Here is a 16812-nt window from a genome sequence, read left to right as displayed (position 1 = left end):
TTTTCACCTTATCCTAAAATTTAGTTGAGTAAAATTCTGCCAAGTGCAGTTGATATGTATACAAGAAGAAAATTAAAATCTATGTAGTGAATTTGTTAATAATTCAAAAGGATTTAAGATACTTCCAAATTTGAAGCTAAGGATTTCTAATATGTAATTGTATAGTTTGACCCTAGTTCTAAACGGCTTGATAAAAAGGGGAGGGGGCTTACTGCCGGTAGAATACAGTATCTTCACAATTTTGTCCTATCTTGTTTTAAAATTTCTGTATTATTAAGACAACTGTATACCTGAGGGTTTGGCAGCAAGTAGTGATGGCAGAACAACATGGACAACCAGGTCTTGTAGGGAGAAACAGTGACGGGCGATGAGAATGGCTGTGAACACGGCCAGGGAATCGTGGATAGACATATCTCCTACCTGTATTAATGATAAATTCACAAAGATAATACAAAATCTTCAGGTGTCTCGGTGATAAATTCACAAAGATAATACAAAATCTTCAGGTGTCTCGGTGATAAGCTCATAAAGATAATACAAAATCTTCAGGTGTTTCCGTGATAAGTTCACAAAGATAATACAAAATCTTCAGGTGTCTCGGTGATAAGTTCACAAAGATAATACAAAATCTTCAGGTGTCTCGGTGATAAGTTCACAAAGATAATACAAAATCTTCAGGTGTCTCGGTGATAAGTTTACAAAGATAATACAAAATCTTCAGGTGTCTCTGTGATAAGTTCAAAAAGATAATACAAAATCTTCAGGTGTCTCTGTGATAAGTTCACAAAGACAATATAAATTCTTCAGGTGTCTAGGTGATATATTTACAAATATTCTTGTTGGTTCTCAAAGCATTACTTATATTTCATAATTTCCCTAAATTTATGGTCAATGGTTATTCAAAAAAAAATTGTTTGTGTCATAGGTAAAGAAATTGAAGATTCCTTTATATTAAAATTTTCATGGAAAAGTTTAATTATAGTTTTACCAAATATTGCAATCCTGAACATTTATTTTTACGAAGATGTCAGTTTTTTTAGTACCTTTCTTCACAAACTAATATGGTGAGGTTACTTTGACTTGTGCTGGTACATCTATAAATCCACAGCTGTGATTGGATACTTACATTGACTTGTGTTAGCACATCTATAAATCCACAGCTGTGATTGGATACTTACATCGACTTGTGTTAGCACATCTATAAATCCACAGCTGTGATTGGATACTTACATCGACTTGTGTTAGCACATCTATAAATCCACAGCTGTGATTGGATACTTACATCGACTTGTGTTAGCACATCTATAAATCCACAGCTGTGATTGGATACTTACATCGACTTGTGTTAGCACATCTATAAATCCACAGCTGTGATTGGATACTTACATCGACTTGTGTTAGCACATCTATAAATCCACAGCTGTGATTGGATACTTACATCGACTTGTGTTAGCACATCTATAAATCCACAGCTGTGATTGGATACTTACATTGACTTGTGTTAGCACATCTATAAATCCACAGCTGTGATTGGATACTTACATCGACTTGTGTTAGCACATCTATAAATCCACAGCTGTGATTGGATACTTACATCGACTTGTGTTAGCACATCTATAAATCTACAGCTGTGATTGGATACTTACATCGACTTGAGTTAGCACATCTATAAATCCACAGCTGTGATTGGACGAACAGCACAGAGCCTGTAGTACTCCTAGCCACTCAGAACTTAGACTGTTACAGCGAGCCGTCAGCTCCGCACACAACACCGAGATACTATTCAGTCTGAAAAATAAGGTACAGTATACAGCATTGGTTTACATATACAAGCCATGTTCTACCACAGATGTCAGAAGACACACATACAATTGTGACGTTAAAGATGATTACATAATGATGGTGTATGATATGATAGTATAAATCTTATCATCACATCAAGTCTCCATGCCATTTTGATATTAAATTACATTATATTAAATACAAAATTTGAAGCCAACCTTAAATTTCATCAGAAGAAATTAAAAGAAGATAACTAAAAGCGGTCATCTACAGAAATAAATCTTTAATTTGAAATCTCAACTAAGGGAGATACATGTAAAACAAACTTACCTGTCAACTTTCTGTGAGTTAAAGATATTCAGCATGGCGTTACATACAAAGGGAGATACATATAAAACAGAATCTTACCTGTCAACTTTCTGTGAGTTACAGATATTCAGCATGGCGTTACACACAAAGCTGTAGCGATTAGCTGGATTGTCATAAAGCTGTTTGGTAAGTGACGTGTCTGGCTGAGATCTACAACAAAACAAAGGAATGTAACACACATCAAATGGAGCCTTTAGAGACTAACCTGCAAAATACATAATCAGTGAGTTTAGCTGATATTGATTCACAAACTGTACATGGTAACATTGATTACTCTGCTTTCATTTACAAAGTTCCACATACATGTTGATTTAGATATACTCACACAATAGTTATCGAGATAGATTTTACAGTGTTAGTGCTGTAATCCTATACTCAATATTCCTTCTTAGAATATTATAGAGTTATCTCCCTTGCATGTGTATGTCGATTATGATGTCACAAAAATAATGTTGCTTTCTCAATAAAAGAATTGACGTTACACTCATAAAAAATGGGGAAGCAATCAATACCTACTCACATGGGCAGATAACTCTGTAATATACAAATACAGAATTGTTTAATACTTCTTTTATAACTCCGTACTTACTTAACTGAGGTCATGAAGTCCATCATAAACGACGGGTCCCAAAGTAGATTGGAGGCTGACGGATTGATGTCGGCATAGAGTGTCATCTTTATCTTCTTAAACGAATTACTGAACATTTCTGATTTCTTGTCCTGGAAACCATAATAGAATGAGTTGTAGATGAGGAAAGAGTAAAATCATAAATTACCATAGTGATTTGTTTCTAATCAAGTAGCTACCTTGATGAAATAAACTGTCTTAAGCGATATGTGTTACATAAACAGAACATATTTCGGACATTCAGATTACAAGTGGAAGCCAATAGATTACATTATTTTCTTCATCAAAATATTACAATAAGATCATGGACCTCGAGAATACTGTGCTAACTAATAAAACTACATCTGTAACTGTAGCATCAGGAAAAGCCTTACCCGTAAATAACTACAGGATGTATAAGCATTGTACAGATAGACAAGGATACATCTCTCAGCAGAGGTACAAACTGCTGGATTGTAGACGTCCTTCACAGCACCAATCAACCTATAATACAATTCAGTAATGGAGAACATGAGAGGTCTATAGATTTTACATCTATGAATTGTGCAACACTAAACATTCAAAATCCTACCATTTACTTTAGTAAAAAGAGATTTTGTCTACTTTACAACAGTTTAAGAAGCTTGAAATATATCTACAAAGTATACTGGTATATACTGTATAACTGGTTATTTTTGCATGGACGACATTTTTGTACTTTTGTGATTTTGCAGAACATATTTATCGTTGCACAAATTTGATATAAGAAAATAAAGAAATAGTGGGAAATAGCTAAACCACATATACCCAGAGTGCATGATCAAAAAAAAATTTTAAACTGCTAAAATTAAATTTTCTTGTTTTTTAGTTAAAATCATGAAAATTTTGACCCACATCTATACAGTATTTAAAGTTAAGTTAGAAGTGTAAGAATAAAATTGTAAAACTACTGTATGCAATATGAAACAGACTTATACAGTTACTGACCCCTCGAATGCCTGTATGATGAGATCCTGGGAGACAAGTAGATAGGGGTGGTACTTCCTGAACACACCAACGATACACAGACACAAGAATGTGGTATAGTTCCCCGCCAAACTCGACTTCTGACTACTCAGTGTGTGTTCTACCATACCTAGCTCCTTCAGTAACTGAAATAAATTAAACATTTTCTTAGTCTATTTTCAACATTTTGTCGTATTAGCACACCAAAGAAAAGTTGTTTGTCTCAATATGCTGAACATTATACATAAGATAATTTTTCAAAGAAATTCAGAGAAAAATTCAGTCAAGTTTCACAGATAAAGAAATTAACTAAACAGATAAGTCGTCTCCATGATTGCATTCATAAGAAATTCATTAATTTTAAAAGCCACCAAACATTTAGGACTTCTGAACCATTAACAATCTCTCACAGAAATATTTCAAATTCCCAAAAAACAAGAATTTCCATTTTTTCCATTTCCTTAAACTAAAACATCAGAAAGTGCAAGGCTAGAAAGAGAATCAAAACTACTCACCTTTACTGAGAATTCAAGGAGACCATAAATATTAAGGGAGTATTCCATCAAATCAAACAAATAGGATATGTTATCAACCAAGGGCAGATAACTCGAGTTGCCCATCGTGAAGCTGTTGATCTGTTCGCATACAGCATCTGTACACTGGGCTGTCACAGCATGCTGATCAAAATAAGAAAGTTTTTGATATTTCCCAAAAATGCCTTCAAATATTTGGTCAAAGTTGGTTACCACGCCGGCAAGGGAGGCGTCCCCAGGTTCTTTCTCCTTCCTCTTTTTGACCTTTCCAAGGTCACCACTACCAGTGTCTACACAGTTTTTCTTACTGAACAATTTCAGCGTTTCCTTGGAGATCTTTTTCACATAGTGTCTGGCATCATCTCTCGCCTTTCCTACTCCGTACATAACAATTCCACGCTGATTACATTCATGGACCGCGTCCTTCGGAATCGGGAAGTGCTGTGCATATATCATGTGACGCGAAGGCCCTTTGGGTTGTTGTATGGTCTCCATACCTCCATGAGTGTGGCCTCCGACACTGGGGATTGGCTGGTCTTTCTCGGACTTGACCGACTTGACCGATGCAGGTTCCTCTGGACTAGGTTTATGTTCGTCCTTAACACAGTCAAACAGACTGACATAGTCACTGTCCATCGTGTTGATGTCCATATCAACCTTAATGTCATCCTGGTGCTGTAACAAAGGAATTTGGATTAAATAAATGTCATCATTTTATATCATAACATAAATTTCTATTTTGTATAACATTTAGCTTAAATCAACTCTACATACATATATATGCACTACCATTAATTCCAATTTTATCTACCATTAATTAGTACTTGATTTACCATTAATTTCCTTTGATCTACCAATAATTTCCTTTGATCTACCATTAATTTCCTTTGATCTACCAATAATTTCCTTTGATCTACCATTAATTTCCTTTGATCTACCAATAATTTCCTTTGATCTACCAATAATTTCCTTTGATCTACCAATAATTTCCTTTGATCTACCATTAATTTCCTTTGATCTACCAATAATTTCCTTTGATCTACCAATGATTTCCTTTGATCTACCAATAATTTCCTTTGATCTACCATTAATTTCCTTTGATCTACCAATAATTTCCTTTGATCTACCATTAATTTCCTTTGATCTACCAATAATTTCCTTTGATCTACAATTAATTTGTAATTAACTTACCATTACATCTTGTTTAATGGACTCTGACAGTGATTTAATGCTGGAGAGATCCATACTGTCTACACCAATCTGTGGAACTGTTGTCGGGGACGACAAGTCACCACGTGATATCAATGTACACATATACGCATCGTGTGAGAAGACATCGTGGCGAATCAGCTCACAGAAAAGCTGTATTAGATTAGCAAATCCTTGTCTGCAGTCATCTGAAGGATTGTCATCTGAAAACAGATACAAAATGTTAAATGCCTTGACTTTTTAGTATGTCCCATTGACTACTGAAAAAATGACCTTAGTGATCACCTCTGTATAAAAACCTCTATGAAGATCACCTACTTAATAAAGCCACTTCCTATGGGTTCCAAATGGTCAAATTAAACGCAATTTGCCCTGTGTGTAAAGACCAATTGGCTATAACAGTAATTTTTCCGTTGGTGGTCTTTAAAGACAGGTTTGATTGTACATGAGCCACAAAAAGTTTTGATTACAAATGAAAGTAAATTGCAAAAGTAGAAAGGTTTACGAAACACGGCTTGGAATCTGACTTATGCAATGCAGCTTACTATGGCACTTTAGATAGACGATTATACTGGAAATACCCGGAGGAGTTGAGTGGATTGTGCTAATACTGAGTTACATTTTCCATGCAATAGAAACATGCAGAAATGTTTATCATATTAGCAATTACCAAATATACAAATTCTATAATCTACAACTGTTACATTTTATGATAAGCTGATGAACACCCCTAGTGTATCAGTCTAATGTTGCATTGATACTTCAGTTAATTACAGTACCTAAGACAGGTGCCCTTTCATCTAGAAAGCTCATCAGAAGGCCCTGGAAAGCAGGGAGTCCTGAGGGGACCATGGCATCCGAGCCCAAGGAATCCTTGTCGTCTATCATATCTGTGTCACCAAATTTCTGTAAGAGTAAAGAATATAAACATATTCAGTAAAACATGAAGTCAATGGGATCAGGCAAAATATTAATGGATCATATTTCAGAAAATTTTCACAAAAAAGCAATATTTGTTATTTCAAAAAATAAGAATTCACCAGAAACATAATAAGTTAGCACCTGTGACTGCTCAAATGTTATGCCAAAATATAATTCTTAACGGCATGTTAACACACATAAACATTACTACCAGTACAATCAATTGTGGGGGAAATTAACATATTGAGATTGAACTCGCCTCTGTTCTCAGCTCGTTTTGTCGTTTCTCCAGGAGTTTGGCCACCACCACAGCTCTGTAGTTCCCTGTCCTCTGTGCACTAACAGCCCAGTCTATCAGCAGGTGAATGATTGGTTCGTCTGCCAGCATGGGCTGAAACAGGTGTAAGGAATATATATATTATAGACATTTTAAAAGCAGATGTAAGATTCTATTCAAATTCAGTACAAATATCTTTAAATATGAAAAGGTTGAAATTTTTGTAACATGATAATTGGAAACATCTTTTCACTTATACATAATTTTATGAATACAACTTGTCTGATCTGAATTTAACCCTGTCTTTATTTTTAGTATACACATATTGGTATCATGTGTTTTTAGTAACTTGGTGTAGCAAATTCCTTCATTTGTCTCATTTTTTTCAAAATCTGGTTCTGTAAATCAGCCTAATTTTGCTGCAACTTAATTTCATGTATGAAGACCTAATGACACAGCAATTTAATTTCCGTGCTTAACACTTCATTGTGTTGGTGGCAATTTATTTTCACACATTCTAATCATCTGCAAAATACGTGAAATTAAATCGCACATGAAAACAAGTTGGTTTACAAGATATTAAATCTATTCCTAACTTCCATAATAAACAAATCAGGGTTTCCCTCATGCTATATAAACTTAAGACAACCCTAAGACTGAAGTTGCACTCTATCTTGTTATATCATTAAATATTGAGACTAAGTATTACCTCTACGCCTTCCTTGGCCTGATGGACTGAAAATACTTTGTTATACAGAGTGTCCAGTGAGTTATTGCTGTCCACTTTATCAAAATTGTGACGGTCAAGCATGTCCAGAACCTCGAGCCTCTTACTAATGGTGAAACCTGATAAAAGACAATACATGATAAAAGACAATACATGATAAAAGAATAAAAGACAACACATGATAAAAGACAATACATATTATCTTTAGATGATGCAATGTCACATTAAAAGTATTATTGTATATCTTGTATATTATGAACTACTACATTGATAGTAGTACAATTTAATGTTTTTTTTGGACAATTTTTGAATTTAATAAACATGTTGTAGTAAATATCAATAATACCGAGTATTGCAAATATAAAAAGTCTAGTAGAAACTAACGATATTGTGATTAATAAGCTTGAATTTGCTATTAACAGAGGAAACTTTTAGATTGTAGGCTTAAATATCTTAACCTTACCCCTCGTGGACTGTTGACATTTGTCTGAAGACCAGCGCACCTCGGCTGCACGGCCACGCATTTTTAGCTGGTTCTCCACGGCACGAATCTGAGCCCGTATCTATAGAAACAAAACACAATTTGATTCTGTATCCATAGAAACATAATTACAAATCTGTATCCATTGAATGAATAATCTGAGCCAGTATGTATAGAAATATTGATCTGAATATATATCCATAGAAACATAATAACGCATCTGAATAAATCTGGCTTGTAGAATGGTTAACTCTGGACCTGTATCAACCAAAATGTTATCATGGGAACATACATTAAAGGGACAATTCACTCAGACTAATTATTTTACATAAGCAAGAAGCAAAATATGGCATAAATGTATTGTTCTACATTTCTTCTGAAACATATAACTTAAAATATTGACAAATTTCATGTCATTGTTTAGTATTTTAATTAATATCGTTGAAATATCAAATCGTTGATCAATACGATTAAGCAGGTACAATATGGACGCTGTACCCATACCCGAGCCAAAGTCACGCACGTTAAACAAATAAACTACATAACCACTGAGAAGGTGATAAAATGATTTTTAGGCAAGACAATTCACCTAATAAGGTAAACACACTACTCTCAGAGCGATTTGAGTAGTTCTAGACAAAAGTTGCATTACTCTACGAGCAAGGGACAGGGTTCGGCATACAAGAATTTCGACCACAATGTGTAAGGACGGATAGCGAGCGAGTTTAAACATCTACACGCATGTCACAACCATGGGCTTTTCAGGCATATCACAGTAAATCCGACTGATCTAATTTCCATTAGAACTGGATTTTTCCCGATATATGTACAAATTTTAATGTTCTCTTAGTCTGAATTGTCCCTTCAACAAACGAGACAAAAGTAAATCAATTGGAGAAACTAATGTGTATTTTGATTTGAATTCTGCAGACATAAAAGGGTTGGAATTCTGTTTCTTTTACACCTGATTTGTTTGTTAGTTTATATTTAACGGCCCATCGACAGCCATTTTACACCAGAAGATCTAGATTTTCCACTCCAGTGTATTTACCTGAGGGTTCTCTGGCCCGGGGGGCATGGGCAGGCTTGATGGGGCACAGGGCAGTAAGTCAAGGGCAGACCCACACAGAACAGATGAGGTAGTCTTCCCATCCCCAAGCGTGTTCCAGATGAGTGAAGTCGGACACAGTAGAGTGATCACCTGTAGCGTAGCGCTCAGACTCAGAATGATACCGCGGTGTTGTGGACAATTGTTGTACTGGGAAAACACAGCTGCCAGTGGGTTCTGAGGCATTGCCATGCCACCATTGGCGGGGGCTATACTGTAAAGTAATTTATAATTTATTACTTTATCTAGATTTTTACTCTGAAGTAATTTTAAACACTTTATGACTTAACCAGTTATGAATCCTGTAAGCAATTCATTATCTATCCACAATTTAATTTAATTTACACTTCAAGACTTGCTTCAAACTTTATATAAATAGAGTACCTATAAAGCCATTTTATATTTTGATATAAACACTTGGTCTAGATTTTACTGAAAAGTTTTTTTTCCTCCATTATTTGGTCCAGACAATCTTCCTTATTTGGTTTATTATATCGTAAAGCAATGAATACTTGACGTTTTTATCATTACAATTTTGTAAATGCAGACTATACTACTCCATTAACAACTTAAAGGTACTTTGAGCCGACATTTATTTTAGTCAAGACTATTTTATTGCAAAGTTTCATTCTTACAGCAAGGCCTTGTTAAAATTTGTAAAATGTGACAGCCTCTATCTGTGTTGGCGACGAATCTTTCTGTTTGCCATAGGTACTTACGCTGTGCCTGAACTGTTAACCATGGGAGGCTGGGCCTGTGGTGATGTACCCCCGGAGTCTCCACACAGCTGGGCAATCTTCTTAGCAGCAAAGTGGGCAAGGCGTCGAGACAACAGCACGGACATTGTGATCTCATCCAGGTACTGACAAAATTATACAAACAGCTAGATTATTTTTTCCTATTGAAAAGTATGATGCTATCATCACATAAGCAAGTATGGAGTCATTCACCTATGTTTTATTTAAAAAAGTTCAAGTGTCTCTTGTGAAGCTAGTCTTGGAAATCTAACAAATATTTATAATTAAAGGAGAACTTGAAGTTCAATTTTGATAAAGAATGTTTACCTGCGTAATAAAACCAGTACATCATCGTAAATTTGTCAAAAACTGAAATACCAGCTTTTACCACTCAATGAGTAATGGAATTGTAGAATCAAAGTCTGTGTGATGTAAGTTTAATAGTTTTACAAGTCTCCATAATTAACCTTAATACATCTTAAATAAGTATCGTGGTTTACCTGTAAAACTTGAGCCATAACAAGTTTAAGCACAGTATCCTCTGTCTGTTTCAGTTTCTCAAGCAAGTCTATCATCCACGTTAGGAATTCATTACGGTCCACAAGTCCCTCCTGTTTTAAGGAAACAAACAGAATGTTAAAATGTATACTTAGCTTTTAATCCATCAGATTCATTATGAAGTAATTAAGGAGGGCAATTATGTAATGACTACCAGGATACTATAAAATATTGCAATATCAAAATAGCTTGCAATGCACTGTAGTTATCTCCCCTATACCATGATAGATCAACCATAACTTACATTTTATTAGTTCTACTTGTTCTAAATATTTCATGTTCATGACAAGTAGTGAACTTTTGAATCTGCAGACAAACACCAGAGTGAATTCAAATAGAAACTAGACATAAGATTTCATCAGCACTCACTTAAAACACTTAACTAGAGTTAAACATCCAAATATGAAGTTCCTAAAATTCAGAAATAATATTTCAAAAAAATCTCAGATAGACTCCTTACTTACATCATACATGTGCCTGGCCAGCTTACAGGAGTAGTGCCATTGTTTGATGGCCAGATCAAGGTCAATCTGAATGTTTGTGTTGGTGGACACTGTCAGAAATCCTGAGGTTGGACCCCCGGGTGTTCCATGATAGGGGTCCTGGATCTTCTGGATTTGATCCCGCATAAACTTGGTCAAGGATTGGCACCAGTCTAAAGAATACATTTCACACAGTTACAATTAAAACTAACTTATCACATTTATTTTTTCTTGTGATTTTTTTTGTACACAGTCCTATCTTTTTGATTATGGATTGACACCAGTCTACTGAGAAGCAATTTACAGAATTATATTTCAAAACCATTTCAACTAACTCATTACATTTCATTTTTTTAATCCTTTTGTACACACTGTATCATCTTGTTTAGATATTAAACACTACCAATTTAGAGATGTCATTTGTTGATGTTTATTCCACACATAAAGGGAAAGTTAAATAATAAAGTGAAGTGTAAATAGAAAATTTCTAACTGATACATTTACAATAATTTCCTACTATCAGATTTTCAAAATACAGAAACTGAACAATAATGAACAAATAAAGTCAAGATACTACTAATAACATATTTGCAGTAAATTTTCAATGTCAGCAGTATTAATTCTTCTCATTCAAAGGGTAGAAACTAAACATTTCTTCCTAGAAATGATATAAGAAATATTTATGAATGCAAATAACTTTTCCTCACCAACAGACTGGTCCACCATCTGTCGTTTCTTAATCTTACTCTCCTGCATGGCGGTGTTGTAGGCTGCCGTCATCTTTACCATCCACGCGGCCTTCATCATCGGCAGTGAAAACTCACACATTGTAGAAAATAGTTCATCTCTCTTGTTAAATGTTGGCACCTGTATAACACAAGCCATGTTAGCTCTATTCTAAATGGGTGAAATATCTACATTATAAACACTATACAGTTGGTTTACATTTAAAGCCAAAACATAACATGACATTGAAAGCATACAAAGGTGTAAAGGATAAATGCATCGATGCAAAGTTAAATAAAATTCCCATGCTATGTATCTCATAATTACTATAAATTAAGAAGGAAAATGCCATAAAATTATGCCGGCATTGACAGGGAACCAGATAAGACATTTCTTCCTAGGTTGGTTTAGATCTTATTTGAAGATCATAGATTTATGTTAGCAGCAAAGATAATGAATATCTTAATATCATAAGGCAAACCTTTTTTCCCAATTGGAATAGCGGCTTATTGCCTGCCAAGTCCTTGAACCATGCTTCCATAGCATTCTTGTTTTTAGCCGCCTAAAACAGTTAAAAAATAATACTTAAACAGACACAATCAATATTACTATTCACCAAACTCTTAACATTTTGTTGGTCAAAGTGCATTTCAATACTCATTTGCTAATTGCTATAATTAGACAATATGCAGAAACAGAATCTGGATGCTAGCCAGTGTAAATATGTATGGTGTTTCAGTAACATTTTTTCCTGCAAATTTTTTCAAAACTTTGAATATGCACAAATGTGTTTTTGCTTTTTACCACTTGAACTTCACTTAAGTGAACTCATATGAATCAAAACCTATGTTTAATTGAAGTAGTTTTTGGTTCTAACAAAATGTTTCACTTTATATTAAAATGCAACAAAATTAAATACTCAGATAACTTAGACATTTCACATTTCTTGTTCAGACATTGAGTTAATGAATCGTTCAGTTCAAAATAGACCTGTAACTTATACTTACCAGGTACCAAACAACAGAATATGCATTAGCTTGTTTCAGATTGAAGTGAATCTTAGTATCGCCCAGTTCCTAAATTACAGTCCATGCATATCCATTGTATATGGATTTTTTATCACTGATCAAGTAAAACAGTAAGGAATGGATAATATGCATATTTCATATTTACTATTTACTCACCGGCCAGAAGTTGTCCTTAGTGGGAAACTGTTTCTTTTTGGATGTGTCTTGAAATGTATTAACTTCTTTCTTCTTTTCCAATACTGAGATAAACTCAGTACCAAACTGATAAAAGTAGAAATTAATTAAATCAAATTAATTAATGTAGATTAATTTACATCATTACATTAGTAAAGGCTATAGTTAAGCTCTGGTATGTAATATAACCCACTGTAATCTTTATCAAATCAGATAGGGGCTGTGGTAGCCGAGTGGTTTTGGTGTACCGACATATTACCACAAGCCCTCCACCTCTGGGTCGCGAGTTCGAATCCCATGTGGGGCAGTTGCCAGGTACTGACCGCTGGTCGGTGGTTTTTCTCCTGGTACTCGGGCTTTCCTCCACCAACAAACCTGGCACGTCCTTAAATGACCATGGCTGTTAATAAGACGTTAAACTTATCAAACCAAAGTCTTCAGATATTACTTTTGGGATTTTAACAGAATATATCTATACATTAATCATACTAATGTTGAGTACACTGTTCTTACCTGTTCTTGATTGATATTTTCTCGTCGAGCAGATCCATACTAAACAGAAAATTTCAAATACTTATTGTGCAATGTTTATAATAATTTATAACATGGTATTAGCATACATTTATCATCAATAATGGTTCATAGAAATGCATATATATAAACCAAACATTATGTTGTTAAGGCAGTACAGAGTTCATGCATGTCTGTGTCAAATAAAATTTAACAAAGATTAGAATCTTCATTTCATTTAGTATTTTTGTAGTGCTGGTAATTTTCAGACTTTGAGTACTTATATATGATGAATTATAACCAAAACAGTTACAATTTAATTTTAAACATTATAAAGTAGGTTTTTTTTTATTACAATACAATATAAATATCACTGTATATAATTATACATAACAGTATACAAATCTACTCTGCAATGACCATCTTAACTGCATTTATTATGTATAACAGCTCACCTCATCACCAAAGGTTTGACTGTTGATGAAGCCATGTTTAACACTAGCTGATGTCAGTTCATCCTGTAAAAGAAAATGAAATAATTTAATTTAAGAAATTAAATTCCAATGCAAATGGATGTTAGACATTTTTTAAAATCATTTGACTTAATTGTGACAAAGATATTTATTGAAGGAAAAATTGTTGCATACAAAATCTGCCCATGAGTCCTATGGTCAGGTGGTACTTGGCTGAGTTTTTTTTAATGAGTCAGGCACACAGTGGGCATCCTAATAGTAAAACTGAAGGCATCTCAGAGGAAAAAATCCGAAACAATCACAGGCCAGCAAAAATTTTCTTTTGAAGACTATGCTGAAAGCAGTGCCTTACAGTATTACTTCACAGCCAAACAGCCAACCTCAGTGTACCGTTTTATGACTCTTTTGGTGTACATCAAATGACTAAATTACCTGTTCTGTTCTGTTGCCTCCAGTTTTACTATGAGATAGTTCAGGGGTGTAGAGATTGGATGTGATCTGAACTTCTGGAGTATTGAGGATGACTGTGGCTCATTCTCATGTTAATGTACAGTAGAAATATTAACATTCATTCGTTCATTTCAAATTTACCTTGTCCTTTTTTCTTGACAACCATTTAGCATATAACATTAATTCGTTACAAATACCTGGCTATCTGCTAAAGATTGTTTGTTTACACTTTCAAACTGGTCTGTAACCGCCTGGAAGTCTTTCCATTTAAATACGAATTAGATAACCATATATCATTCATTGGAGTGAGTATTTGTAAACCAATGCAATAACACTATTAAATCAAATGAAACTGAAATATATCTAACAGAAAATAGCAAAAAATATGCTATTTTTGCAAAACTGTCTTTGTTCAAGTGGGGATTTCAAAACAAGTTGCTGGTGAAAACAGTGACGTTCCCTGTGTTTTTAGTTAAAACTTATGTTGCATAGATCAATACTCTACCTCCTTCTGCTTGGGATCTTGAGGATACACATCTGGGGGTCCAAGTTTCGGCTTTTTAAGAGGCCGAAACTCCTGAGACGGGTAGGCAGACATCTTGTCCGCTAATGAGTCTGGGTCATTCCATAATTTTGACAGCGATACAGCTAATGCTTCTAACCTAAACGCAACATTGACCCAGAAGTTCAGCAGATGCATTATGGGATTTTACTTCCGAACCATTTGATATTGGGGCCTACCACGGGGGAAATATAAAAATATAATAGTATATTTGATGACAGGCGAAAATAAGAATAGGCTTTATACATTCGTACATAAAACTACCAGCAAATACAGACGACGCATTAAAGTTGAGTTGTTCAGTATCACGTGAGAAATATGTTCATGTTTTTATTTATAATTCAGTCTAATTAAATCAATTCCAAATTAATTTGGGACTCTTAATTATTTCTAACAAATCATTACGCCGTTTTATTACCCAATCAGAAGCGACATTTCTCAAACGACGACGTAATTTTTTTTCACTTTACATATTATATGGATTGATAAAGGAAGTGTTTAGACAACGAAAATGCTCGTTGCATGCTAACGATTATACGTAGATAGCATTATATTCTTGATATATACATGTACCTCAGTTGAATAGTAAAGTTTCATGATACATGCGAATATACAACAATTAGCTTTGCTTTTTTAAAAGTTGGACGAACTAACACACTTCATCACAATGATATGAGAATAAGTTACAGTTTACATATAAATTAAGTTTACATCCAATATATGTTTCAGACGCTTTAGTAACCTATAATAATTGTAATGAATAATACCTAACAGTTCAGTATATACAATTGTACATGCACATTTTTACACATGTAGAAGACTGTCATTAACATGCAAATATCAGTTCTCTCTGTGATATATAGATAAGATAGACACACACAATTGTTTAGATATGCAAAGGGCATTATTTCTTTCTGGTAAAAACAATGATTCCCTTTTAAATCACAATTTATTTTCAAACGACGATTGATTCCCCGCTCTATTCAATATCAATATTTTGTTGATTTCTTCCCTGTATAAGATTTAAACTTATCATCCTTCTTTTCTCATTAAAATTTCCATGTAACTAAATTTTCCTTTTGATTTTAGTGTAAAATGTTTTTTTCATTAAAGCTACCCCTGCTATTTTAACAAAATGTTATGTTTCATACCAAAACTAATGATCTAAAACATTAATTTTCATTCAGTCTATCATTGTTCTCGTTGTTTTGTTTGTTGTATTACGATTATCATTTTCCTTTATGCTGCATCAGTCTTGCATCTTCCGGATTTCCCTCTAAACCTGGCACTGACCTTATCTGCTAGTAGGATGTCATTTTAGTTCCTCAAGTAACTTTACTGAATAGATTTTACATATTAAATGTAATTTTCTATATTTCTCTTTATACTACATAATAACCAGGATCGATAGCGTCCATGGACACTTTCATAACAAAAAAAATGAAAAGCACTTAATCAATATCAACATGTTGTTTTCGTTGCGTGATAACTCTGTCATTTAGTGATAGAACTATTTCCACAATATATATGCACATATGTATATCAAAGTCACGTCTTGATCTCCGGGCCTTTTCCTGAACTGATCTGTCCCTTCTAAAGATCTTAGCCAATATCTAAAGATCTACAATCTCGTGTTTTCATTATTCGTTTTACACAACAACATTTATACTATCCGATTAAGAAAAATACGACGAAGAAATCAAGACATGATTTTCAACCCGACTGGGAGTCTCCAGGAATAGGGTAAATACATGTACGTGTGATAGAGCGAGTTTTTCCAGAGGTACTACGAATTATCTTACCTCTACAGACAATACATAAACCATCTCTATTCCAAAGACTATATCTATGTTGTGTCTCCGTGTGATAGCGTGAATTCTTTCTACTTTGTAGTGATATCTCACTGAAATATACTGCTAATTTATCTAAAGGTACATCCAACCAAATAAGAAGTGTAGCCAATATGGGTTAATCCGGGACAGTATTCGGTCACTACATGTCCCTTTTCCTCTTACATAAGTAAGAAAAAAGAAACACGCGAACACAAATTCTGAAATCGATCTTTATTACCTCAGCTGGTCACTGCCTTATTT

At 34.2% G+C, this 16812-nt stretch overlaps 1 protein-coding gene across 4 annotated transcripts in view; it reads right to left on the bottom strand.

Moving 5' to 3' along the window:
- The window catches only part of LOC138308238 (mediator of RNA polymerase II transcription subunit 12-like protein), a 39185-nt gene extending 24376 nt beyond the window's left edge, over nt 1-14809 (bottom strand). For all 4 annotated transcript variants that reach the window (XM_069249223.1, XM_069249225.1, XM_069249226.1 and 1 more), the window contains exons 1-22: nt 14663-14809; nt 13690-13752; nt 13238-13276; nt 12707-12811; nt 12004-12084; nt 11504-11663; nt 10779-10969; nt 10257-10367; nt 9739-9881; nt 8963-9233; nt 7894-7993; nt 7413-7549; nt 6686-6817; nt 6285-6411; nt 5488-5708; nt 4279-4971; nt 3746-3909; nt 3154-3262; nt 2741-2871; nt 2191-2301; nt 1647-1788; nt 291-420 (exon numbers count right to left, since the gene is read on the bottom strand). In XM_069249223.1, coding sequence (XP_069105324.1) covers nt 291-420; nt 1647-1788; nt 2191-2301; nt 2741-2871; nt 3154-3262; nt 3746-3909; nt 4279-4971; nt 5488-5708; nt 6285-6411; nt 6686-6817; nt 7413-7549; nt 7894-7993; nt 8963-9233; nt 9739-9881; nt 10257-10367; nt 10779-10969; nt 11504-11663; nt 12004-12084; nt 12707-12811; nt 13238-13276; nt 13690-13752; nt 14663-14755 — 3454 coding nt within the window. In that variant the 5' untranslated portion in view covers nt 14756-14809. The remainder of the gene's footprint in view (nt 1-290; nt 421-1646; nt 1789-2190; nt 2302-2740; nt 2872-3153; nt 3263-3745; nt 3910-4278; nt 4972-5487; nt 5709-6284; nt 6412-6685; nt 6818-7412; nt 7550-7893; nt 7994-8962; nt 9234-9738; nt 9882-10256; nt 10368-10778; nt 10970-11503; nt 11664-12003; nt 12085-12706; nt 12812-13237; nt 13277-13689; nt 13753-14662) is intronic.
- Between the last annotated feature and the right edge of the window lie 2003 nt (nt 14810-16812).

The sequence above is a fragment of the Argopecten irradians genome, chromosome 14 (assembly GCF_041381155.1).
Source record: "Argopecten irradians isolate NY chromosome 14, Ai_NY, whole genome shotgun sequence".
In the NCBI taxonomy this organism is placed as follows: Eukaryota; Metazoa; Mollusca; class Bivalvia; order Pectinida; family Pectinidae; genus Argopecten; species Argopecten irradians.
Note: the sequence above shows the minus strand (reverse complement) of the source record. Positions and strands in the feature narration are given on the sequence as shown.